Source organism: Crocuta crocuta, unplaced genomic scaffold (genome assembly GCF_008692635.1).
Source record: "Crocuta crocuta isolate KB4526 unplaced genomic scaffold, BGI_CrCroc_1.0 scaffold61, whole genome shotgun sequence".
NCBI lineage: Eukaryota > Metazoa > Chordata > Mammalia > Carnivora > Hyaenidae > Crocuta > Crocuta crocuta.
Window position 1 is genome coordinate 11,368,105 of NW_027528369.1, and position 11,722 is coordinate 11,379,826.

Sequence of the window (11,722 nt, forward strand, 5' to 3'; positions counted from 1 at the left end):
CGCTCTCAGAAAGTTGGCATCTAGCAAGGAGCCGCCCCACTAACCACTCAACACCTCTGGGAGCCTCGGCCACCCTCCCGGATCCCCCTAGGAGAATAAACGGTTTTAAGGAAAGATCTGAAGTGGGAAAGGGAAGAGTCTTCATTTTTGAGATTTAAAAAAATTACAAAATGACGACTTACGAACAGCAAGAAATCCTAAATGGACACTGCACTAAATACTGACAAATGTCCTCCTAGCGCTTTAACGGCAGCTGGGAGGGCTCTCCGGCAGCTCACAACTCTTACACGAGGGTCTCAAAGCAACGCGCACAGAGCACACAGCATTCTGACACCTGGTTTACGTCAACAGGGTTAACGCTTTGTCCTGTGATTCTTAGAAAACAGGATCTGCCCCCAACCGCATTTTACAGACCTCCTGTCCTACGCAAACCCACACGAACGGAGATCTACAAGACAGACTTTCTTGCACACAGTGACTTGCTTTACTCCTGCTCTGAAAAGGATGGACCATCACAAAATAAGTACCTTCCAGTAACTCCCATCCTCAAGCTGCACCACAAAGAAAAAGCTCCAATTCTCAGCTCAGAGGGAGCACAGGGGAGAGGCCGCAGGGGGCAGGAGCACCGAGGTGACCTTACCTCTGTCACGTCCGCGGGTGAAGCCAGATCCTCATAGAGGCCCATGTTTTCCACAGACACCTGTAGAGGGGTCGTGTTTGGGAACAGGAGCACCGGTCAGGCGCTGGCCTCTGCAGGGAGAGGCTGAGGAGCAGCTGCTGCAGGGGAGGGGAGGCGAGGCCAGGACTCACCTTCAGGTCGGCCAGGCGCGTCTTGGCCAGAGAGACATAGTCTGTGAGGAGGGAGCGGTACTTGCTCGGCACCAGCGGCGGGTGGAGAATGTGCGCCTGCGGGCAGACGGCAGAGCACGGTCACATCAGCCTGTGGACTGGCAGGGACTTGGGGGAGAAGGCAACGGCCCGTCCCCGAAACCTGCACATGCTGGACGTCGGGAAAGTCAAAGTGTTAGCCAAAGACCCTGCGGGCTGACGTCAGACGTGGGACAGAGTCCCGCGGGCAGGTCTCCACCTGCTTCCACGGACGTCGCTTCAGAAGGCGGCCATGCCAGGGGCGGGGTGGGCCCACCCGCAGAGCTGGCCCCTCACCCACCACACCCCAGCGCCCCCGCTCAGGCTCTGTCCTCAAGGGCTGCAGCTGCGGCACAAACAGCGTGCCCAGGAGACGAGGGGTCAGGCCCTCACGGCAGGTTTCTTCTGGGCTTCACTCAGTGACGCCTCGTTCTTTATTCTTCTTTCTCCTTTCTGTCAAATGTATTCTTTGGAATGTAATGCACATGTCATATTTACAAAAAAGAAGTGAGACTCAGTCTCCAGGTGCCCTACCACCCAGAGAATGCTGGCTGCAGTTCTCTCATTTTAAAAGAGAAAGCTTGCAGTGAGGCATTTCTAATAACAAGATTCATATAGATTCGTTATTAAAAATTCTAACTCGGGGCACCTGGGTGGCTCTATTGGTTGAATGTCCACCTTTGGCTCAGGTCATGCATCTCAAGTTTGTGAATTCGAGCCCCACACTGAGCTCGCTGCTGTCAGCGTGAAGCCCGCTTCGGATCTTCTGTCTCCCTCTCTGGCTGCCCCTTCCCCGTTTGCACGTGCTCACTCTCAAAATAAACAAATGTAAAAAAATTTTTTAATAAAAAAATAAAATTTAAGAATCTTTAAAAAAAACTCTGGATGAGAACATGAAGGTCTTCAACCCTGGAAGCAACCGCCACTGGTGCTTTGGGGTATATCCTTCCGGTTCTTCTTCAATATAAAAATATATCATTTTAACTGGTAACTAACTGGAATTTAAATACAAACCTGAAACTATGAAAAGAACAAGAAAAAATACATATAATTTAACAAAAACCCGGGGCTGGACCGCCCCGTACGTGCTCTGCACCGGGCGGGTGCTAGGGACACCTTCCTGTGCCCGCACGTGGCCCTGCCTCACCCTCGGCACGTGGCCCCCGCGCTCGGCGACCACCTCCAGAGATAGACACTGGTTGACTCCTGGGCGTCCCCCCGTCCCAAACACGGCTTCCGTGCCCAGGGCACCAGGACCGGCTGAGTCACGAAGCCGGCGCTGAGGAGAACCGGGGGGCGCCCTGGCGGGTGGGACGGCGCTCACCTGCAGGTACCGGGGAGCCTCAAAGGGCACGAGGTCTGACAGGAACTTGAAGAGGAAGACCAGTGTCTTCTTGCTGCAGCCATGGTAGCCCCTTGAGCTCCCGAACGAGGCCTGGAGGGAGAGGCAGGCGTGAGGGCCAGGCGGCTGGCTCCTCAGGGGCTGTGCCACCACGCAGTGACCTGTCACTGCAGCTCTGTCTGCCACAGAAATAGAAACTCAATTGCAACGAAAAGGAAATAGCCGCCTGGGGTCCTGTCATCTCATGCCATGGCTCTGCCCGACTGAAGAGATGGGCTGAGAGGTTATTTAAAACGAAAAATTATGGGGCGCCTGGGTGGCTGAGTCAGTTAAGCGTCCGATTTTGGCTCAGGTCATGATCTCATGGTCTGTGAGTTCAAGCCCCTCATCGGGCTCTGTGCTGACAGCTCAGAGCCTGGAGCTGCTTCTGATGCTGTCTCCCTCCTTCTCTGACCCTCCCCCACTCACGCTTGCTCACGCTCTCTCTCTCTCTCTCAAAAATAAACAATGAACATTACAAAGTTTAAAAAGTACATTCCTATGGGGGCATCTGGGTGGCTTGTCAGTCAAGTGTCCACCTCTTGGTTTTAGCTAAGGTCATGATCCCAGAATTGGGGAATCGAGCCCCGCGTCAGGCTCTGCATTGAACGGAGAGGCTGCTTGGGATTCTCTTTAATCGCATCTCTCTGCCCTGACCCCAGCTTGCCCTCTCTAAAATAAAATTAGTTAATTAATTAAAAGTACCATATATACACATTCCTATAGAAAACAGTAACTGTGCTATCTTTTTGTGATCCTCAGAGGCACAATGCATTAGTTGCCCTAAGAAGGGCTCCTTCCTAAACAGGCACACTCTACATGATGAAGCCACTTCTGAACACACAGACACTCTCGCTCTTCTGTGAGGAGACAAGGTCACTGCAGGGGAAGCGGCTAAGGAGGACAACCCCTCGGGGCACTCAAAGTGCCCAGCTCTCAACAGAAAAGCGGGCCCCTACAGGAACTGGGGGCGCCTGGGGAGCGTCGGGAATTCCAGAACGGGCAGTGGACCTGAAGAGCCACCATGAGCCTCCACCAAGAGAGCCAAACGCCAGCCACACCGAGTGCGGCCCCAGCCCAGCCCACCGGAACTACCCAGCACCGCTCCTGGGTCGGGAGGCCAGCCGAGCACTTCTGCCAGAGCACACGACGCAGCTGTGCGGGAGGGAGGGTGCAGACACACGGGCAGACACAGAGCGCCACCAGAAGGGGTAAGATGGAGGAGCAGGAGGGCCCGAGACGTCCCCCGTCCCACGAACACAGCTAGGTAGCTATCAAATCATCCCAAACGCCCCAGAAACCAGCCCGAAGACTGGCAGAACGACAAGAGATGCGGTTTGCAGAGGAATCATGACGGCCGCTGTGCTGGGAGGGAGCGGCCTTTGTGGAGAAGGGCGAGAGGCAGAATGCACGCAGGGCAGCTCAGGGGAAACAGGTCCCCAGGGCAACTGGCTTGGAAGGTGAGAGGGCCAAGTTCTCGCAACCAGCGAGGCCCCAGGCCTGGAGCTCTAAAGGTCAGGGGCTTGGCCAGGGGGAACCTGGCGGGCACCGTGCTGCTCCTGGGGAGGAGGTGGGCAAGCAGCCCGGGGACACGAGGTGTGGAAACCGTGCATGAAGAGACCTGAGGACACAGGGGAGGTATCTGCTCATCTCCAAGCCCAGAGAGACCATGTTCACAGAGAGATCCCTTCAGGAGCAGAGGAACTGCCTGGTGCCGCCTCCCTCCCGCCCCTCGGCACAAGCACAGAAACTCCTGCGCGAAGAGCAGAGCTCGGAGAACACTCGCCTCCTAACTTGCTCACACCGAACGCCCCCCACCCCCGCCACACACTCCAGCGCAGCTGCCCTTCCTAGCAGACCCCTTCCCCCAGAAGACCGGCCCGAACCCCTGCTCACACCGCTGTCTCACCACCAGGGAGTTTCGCGAGGCCTCACTTCCGCATCCCATCTCACAAGCAGACCAGAGCACTTCAAATGGGTCCCACTTGGACCAAACACTGCCCACAACAGGCGAAGAGAGCCCCTGCAGACACCCAGCCTGAAGGATAAAGCGTCCAGGACACAACAGCAGACCACGTGCAGCACACACTGGGGATGCTCGCTGAAGCACCCTGGGGACAGGGGACGGGACGCTGCAGGGCACTCCGGGACCTGTTTGTAAGGCCACTACTCTCGGGAACAGGAGACTGACTTTCCTGACACAGAGAAGCAGGTGCAGAGACTTAGACAAAATAAGGAGACACAGGAATCTGTTCCAAATGAAAGAACAAGACAAGACCAGAGCTGGAGACCAAAGTGAGACAAGTGTAAGTAACATGGCTGATGGAAAATTTAAGCAAGAATCCTAAGGAAGCTCATTGGACTTGAGAAAAGAGTGGGAGGACATCAGTGAGACCATTAACACAGACATAAGGAATAACACAGCAGAAATAAAGGGCTCAAAAAAAAAAAAAAAGGAGAAACACACTTGATGGAATGAAGAGCAGGCTGGAAGAAGCAGAGGAATGAATGAGTGACCAAAAGACAGAGTAATGGAAAGCAATGAAGCTCAAACAAAAGAGAGAAAGAAGAATTATGCAACATGAGAAGAGACTCAGGGAACTCAGTGACTCCTTCGAATGTAATGACATTAGCATTAAAGGAATCCCAGAAGAAGAGAGAGAAAGGAGGGCAGAGAATTTATCTGAAGAAATAATAGCTGAAAATGTCCTTAATCTGCAGAAGGAAATAGATAACCAGATCAAAGTGGCACAGAGAAGACCCATTAAAATCAACAAAAGCAGATCCAAACTAAGACATATTGTAATTAAATTTGCAAAATATAGTGACAAAAAAATATTTTAAAAGAACCATGACAGAGAAAGACTGTTGCATACAAAGGAAACCCCTTAAGGCTTTCAGAAGATTTTTCAGCAGAAACTTTCCAAGCCAGAAGGGAATGGCATGGTATATTCAAAGTGCTGAAGGGGAAAATTCTTCAACCAAGAATACAAGAGTATCTAGTGAGGGATACTGTATTCATATACTCTATCCGGAATAGAGGAAGAGAGTTTCCCAAACAAAAGCTTTAAAATTCATGACCAAAAACCAGCCCTACAAGAAATACTAAAGGGGACTCTTCAAGTAGAGAGACCTAACGTGACAGAAAAAAGTAGGAAACACAAAAGCAGTAAGAATATATATTTCTGTAAAAACTCAAGTCAAGGAACTCACAAGATAAAAGAATTTAAAATGTGACAACATATGCCTCTTAAGGTGGGGAGGAGAGGAATAAAGGATGGGTTCAAACTTGAATGACCATCAACTTAAATACAGACTGCTATATGAAGAGGTTATATACAAACTTAATGCTGACCATATTTCAAAACCACTAATAAATATGCAAAGAATAAAAAGGAAAAATCCAAATATATCACTAAAGAAAATCAGCAAACCATGAAAGAAAAACACAAGAAAGGTTCAGAGAGAACTTTCAGAAACAACCACAAAAAAAAATAAATAAATGGCAATAAACACATCACCATTCAGCTCCCACCCAAGATCAGGGCCACCAAGTCCCTCCCTCTAAGCGGTCTACGCAGACCGGTTAGTGACCCTTGGCAACATCCAATCAAATCAAGACTGAGCCTCAACGACATGTTGGAAACAGGAATATAAAGAAGCCACCACTCAGTTGCTTGAGCGTCTGACTCTTGATTTCGGCTCAGGTTATGACCTCATGGTTCTCAGCATGGGGCTCCATGCTGAGACTGTGGGGCCTGCCTGGAGTTCTCTCTCCACTCCCCTCCCCCTTTCCCTGCTCAAAGATGCTCTCTAAATAAATACATCCACCAGAGGAGACCCACGGTTTATTTGAAGTATTTATGTCAAGTACCTAAAAGAACACACACATCTCTGAATGTGGGGTTACAACAGCTCAAGGTGTCACTTCAGAGGAAAGACAGTTCTTTTCAACAGAAAAATTACATCTAAGTACATACCATGATGAGCTGAGAACCATAATTCAGGACCCCAAAAGGCTCAAATTTAAAATTATCACATTGGCCTATTTACATTAATATTCTTGCAATTAAAGATTAAAGCAGATCTTTGAGGGGCACCTGGATGGCTCAGTCAGTTAAGCGTCCAACTTCAGCTCAGGTCATGGCTCAAGGTTCATGGGTTCGAGCCCCCGCATCAGGCTCTGTGCTGACAGCTCAGAGCCTGGACCCAGCTTCGGATTCTGTGTCTCCCTCTCTCTCTCTGCCCCTCCCCCACCTGTGGTCTGTCTCTCAAAAATAAATGTAAAAAAAAATTAAAAATAAGTAAATAAAACAGATCTTTAAACACTGAACATACACATAAACATCTGTCAAACTCACCCAAGCATTCACCTAAATTGGGTACATTTTATGTCAATTGTATCTCAATAAACTTGACTTCAAATATAAAAGGAAAAACAAAACAAAAAAACAAAAAAAACCCCAAAAAACTCCATCAACAGAGCACTTGCAAGCATTCCTGTCTGTGTGTTGCCCTGAGAACGGGGCAAAGCTCGGCCCAAGACACCCGGTGGTGACTGAATCCCCGAGGCCCAGCAGACACAGAAGACAAGCAAACACAGGAAACAGGCCGGTTCGGTCTGACCACCAGGGCCCCCGGCTGCGGACACTGCCCACAGCTCCACGCACGTCTAGCGGCGCTCCCGGGCCGACAGCCCGTTGCTGGCGGAGCACAGGGCTGACAAGACTCAGTTCTAGAGAATAAAAGAACAGACAGAACCCCACAACCCCGTCCTGTGCCAATACCCCAGGTAGGCAGAGGGGCCAAGCGGGCTCCCACGGGGTCCGTGCAGGGGCAGCTCCCCTCAGAACTGGAGGTACGCGGGCTCCCCAGAAACCACCACCAGCTACAACACCCAGGCAGCGTGGCAAGAAAACCCAAAACCTCCACGAAGGATGAGATAGTGGTTTTTATCCTGAAAGGGGGTGGGGTGCAAGTGAGGGAGGGGTAGAGAGAAGCGGGGCTCACCTGGGGCGCAAGCTCCCCCAAAGTGGGACTCGAACTCACGACCCGTGAGATCATGACCCCAGCCGAAGTCCGCAGCTTCACTGACTGAGCCCCCTAGGCGCTCCAATCAGACAGCTTTTTAAATGACAGATTTACACACCCAGCCTTCAAAGCTGATGTCGGGAAGACACCTTCTCAGAAGCGAGACTCTGCCGGCTACGAACGGCTGCAGAAAAGACGTGGCGGAAACAAAGAGAAGCCCCGGGAAGGTGAGAAGCCCCCTCTGGGATGCAGCACGCTGTGCCAGCGGCAGCGGGCACGTTTGTTTTCCTGGTTTCCTGACCGCACTCCCGAACTCAGAGACCGGACTGGACAGGCAGAGGCCATTGGGGAGGAGCCAAAGCCCAGACAGAACAGCGCCGAGCCCTTCGTGGGGGGGGACACAGAACGTGTCTGCTCAGAGGGCAGCGAGTCAGACGCCCCACAGTGGCTGCTGGGAGGCGGCTCACCTGGAACCAGTCTGCGTAGGATGGGAACACAGACGGCCCCTCCAGCGCAGCCTGACGCACAACCAGGAACGCAGTGACCATGCTGTCCAGGTCGCAGTTCTCGAACGCACGGGCCAGCAATCGGGCCACCCAGTCTAGGAGGGAACGACCACAGTCACAGCAGGGAGACAAGGGCATTCAGCAAAATAAAACTCGGACCTTCCGCCGGGGACAGGGCACGGCGTTCAGAATACGCACGCCCGGTGCCCGGTTCAAGAGCCTGGGTCGCAAATGACCACAGAGCCAAACCCCGACTACGTGAGGTGGCAGCAAGCACATCGCTGCCACAGGAGGTGGACGCAGGGCACAGACGAGAAGACCCAGGGCGCCATCAGAGCCGGTGAGAGGAGCGGCCCTTCCACCGACAGGCTCACCCACAAACCACAGGACACACACCACACGAGCACGCGCACAGGGCTTCCCACCCAAGTGCACCTTGAACCAGCTGCTGCGCTTCAGGTAAGCAGATCACCAGTGTGGACACACAGGTCAGCACATGCTGCCAGTTCACCTCATGTGTTTCCAGAACTTCTTGCAAGTGGCCAACCAGCTCCTCTGAACTCAGCATAGCAAAGAGCTGAAAGAAAAGTGCCGTCGGCTGTCAAAACAAGCCACTCATCAGGCGGTGGGAGCCTCACCTCCATCCCACTTCCCATCGGACACAACGTGAAGTTGACGCGGGGACACACGCGGGCAAGCGAGAGGGCGCGCTGCCCATGCGAGAAGTCCAGTCCCAGGGCCCCCATTGGTCCAGGTGTGGATGGCGGGCCCACGGAGGCTCCCGGCGTCTCTCCCCCGGGCTGGGAGCCGCGGCCTGTGGACGCAGCAGGCCCGAACGCTCCGCATACAATACCCACCCTGCGGTAGAGGCCGGTGAGCAGAGGGTGGGTCTTCGCAAAGCTCCACTCTTTCTGCATTTGGACAGCATCACAAACTTCATTCAGAAACAAACAAAGACAAAAATGTCAAGTCAGGGGCGCCCGGGGGGCTCAGTCGGTTAAGCGTCTGACTTCGGCTCAGGGCATGATCTCATGGTTCGTGGGTTCGAGCCCCGTGTCGGGCTCTGTGCTGACAGCTCAGAGCCTGGAGCCTGCTTCAGATTCTGTGTCTCCCTCTCTCTCTGACCCTCCCCTGCTCACGTTTTCTCTCTCTCTCTCTCTCTCCTCTCTCTCAGAAATAATTAAAAGAAAAAATGTCAAGTCAGTAATCATGAAAAGCCATGTCTTGCTTCAATGTCAAAAAACCACTTTGCTTTAATTTGCATTTTTTCCAACTATCGCCTAAGTTCACCATTTCCCTGTTTGCTCCCATTTTCTGCTATCAAATGTATCTTTGGCCCAGTTCCTGCTGGTGATCCTACATATTTGCTGTATTTTCTAATCCATCAATCACATTTTAATTTTGCTGCTTTTACCCTCTGTCATTATGCAATTTTTGAGCAGCAGGCCCTTCAGAAAGTACAACACAGCAGCTGCTGGAAGCATCCCTGTATCCCCTCCCCCGCACACGGCTGCCTGAAAGACACCCCACCCGCCGGGCACACCCCTGCACACAGAGAAAGCTTGCCGGGCAGTTCTCATTTCCACCTCCTGAGTAACAGTGGAAACTTGCAAACACGGTCACCGAACAGATGGGGACAGCAACCACAGGGCACCCGCTGGAGGAGGACATGCCATTAACCACTTCTACGAAACGGATGGAGGGGCGTCCGGGGGGCTCAGTCGGTGAAGCATCCGACTCTCGATTTCAGCTCAGTCGTGATCCCAGGGTGGCAGGATCTAGCCCCACGTCAGGCTCCGCACTGACAGTGTGGAAGCTGCTTGGGATTCTCACTTTCTCTCTCACTTTCTGTCTCTCTCTCTCACTCAAAAAAAAAAAGCGGCAGCAGCATATAATTACAGCTGACCCTTGAACAACACGGATTTGAAACATGAGTGGGTCCATTTACATGCATTTTTTTTCCTAATACAGTGTAATACTGTACATTTATTCTCTCATAATGTCTGAATACTATTTTCTCCAGCTTTACCATAAGAACACAGTTCTTAACACATGTACTGTACAAAACCTGTGTTAACCGACTGTTTGCATTACCCTCAAGGCTTTTTGGTCAACAGTAGGCTGTTAGGACTTAAGTTCTGAAAAGTCAAAACTTACGTGCAGATTTTCAACTGCACACGGGGTCAGGGTCCCCAATCCCCACATCATTCAAGGATCAACCGCGCATAAGAAAATGCTTATATGATTAAAACAAAACCTAGTAACTCACTCTGATAACAAGATTTTCACAATCTACTGGGAAAAGACCACAAAGAAAGTTTCATGTTAAAGATATTTCTATTTTGGTGACAACATGGGTGGTGGGTGACCGTTCTCCTCCCCATACCTCTTTAATTCTGAGGTTTTTTTTTACAAGAATGTGCAACTTTCAAATAAAGACATTTGATGCTACTGTGCCCTCACGGTCTCGAGCCGTGTCAGAGTACTGCCATCCGGGCCCAAGCTCCCATCAGCCAAACAAGCTGGGCCGCGGAGCTCACCTCTCAGCACAGGCTTGTGGGTCAGCACCTGAGTCAGAGTGTGACTGAAGAATCTCTTAGGAGAATCCGTCGACATGATGCTGCTGTACGTGTGTCCAGAGAACACGCCGAACCTGCAAACACAACATCAAGAGGTGCTCAGAGAAAAGGCCCCCCCGGGGCCCGGCAGTGCCCACAGCACCCTGCACACCAGCAGCTCATCAAAAACTACTTTTGTCCAGCAGGACTGCATGGACCTTGAGGCCCCCAACCCCCCGGCTCAGGGGGCACACAGGCTCCCTCTTTCCAGAACGCTCTGCCAGGCCGCTGTGCCAAACTCGAAATGGGAGTGCGGAGAAGTGCAGGTCCAGTAAGAAAGTTGCCGCCCAAAGAGCAAAGAAGCCAGAAAGGGATCAGAACGACACCGGGAAGTCTGGGTCAGTCCACAGCAAGCTGCAGATGTCACAAAGCCTCAGCCTCCCCATCTGTGGAATGGGGACCAGGGGCCAGCAGGGCGATAGCCAGGCTTGTACAGCTGGGACACGCAGACACTCAGATACAGCGGCAGTTCCCAAAGCTAATGAAGTCTCAGGACAGGATGAGGAAGGAAGGACGGCGGGCAATGGCCGTCACTGACAGGTCAGGAGGGACAAAGGGTGACGGGGCTGCCTGGGAGTGGAGCCCTGAGGGCAGTCCAGTGCGCCAGGGTCAGAGCTGCTGAAATGGGCGCCACCCAATTTCTCAGGGAGAAGAACAGCCCCAGTCACACAAGCAAAGAGGAGACACTAAGCAGGTGGGGGTGGCCACGGCCCCTGCTGGCCTTCCTGGGGGCTGGCCTGGGATGCAAACCCCATGTGCCAGGGAGGCTGGCCACCCAGACCAGGGAGGGAGGGGGTCTGGTTTTATGGTGAATACGGCAACTAATTAAGAAACTTATAAAGAAACAAACACATCAACAGTCATTACCTAACTTCAGGATGGGAGTCTGAGCAATCCAGTCAGGTGTGTTATAAAAAGACACAAAATGGGGTGCCTGGGTGACTCAGTCGGTTAAGCGTCCAACTTCAGCTCAGGTCATGATCTCACTGTTCGTGGGTTCGAGCCCCACGTCAGGCTCTGTGCTGCCAGCTCAGAGCCTGGAGCCTGTTTCAGATTCTGTGTCTCCCTCTCTCTCTGACCCTCCCCTGCTCATGCTCGCTCACTCGTGCTCTCTCTCTCTCAGAAATAAAAACATTTAAAATATTTTTTTCTGGGGTGCCTGGGTGGCTCAGTTGGTTAAGCGTCCGACTTTCACTTAGGTCATGATCTCACGGTTCGTGGGTTCGAGCCCCGCGTCGGGCTCTGTGCTGACTGCCAGCTCAGAGCCTGGAGCCTGTTTCAGTCTGTGACTCCCTCTCTCTCTGGCCCTCCCCTGCTCA

At 52.3% G+C, this 11,722-nt stretch overlaps 1 protein-coding gene across 1 annotated transcript in view; it reads right to left on the reverse strand.

The window, feature by feature from the left end:
• Positions 1-11,722, reverse strand: part of FANCA (FA complementation group A) — a 61,068-nt gene that overhangs the window by 32,048 nt on the left and 17,298 nt on the right. Inside the window, exons 11-17 of the mRNA XM_077754140.1 lie at positions 10,326-10,438; positions 8,643-8,719; positions 8,221-8,362; positions 7,747-7,880; positions 2,192-2,302; positions 811-906; positions 641-700 (exon numbers count right to left, since the gene is read on the reverse strand). Coding sequence (XP_077610266.1) covers positions 641-700; positions 811-906; positions 2,192-2,302; positions 7,747-7,880; positions 8,221-8,362; positions 8,643-8,719; positions 10,326-10,438 — 733 coding nt within the window. The remainder of the gene's footprint in view (positions 1-640; positions 701-810; positions 907-2,191; positions 2,303-7,746; positions 7,881-8,220; positions 8,363-8,642; positions 8,720-10,325; positions 10,439-11,722) is intronic.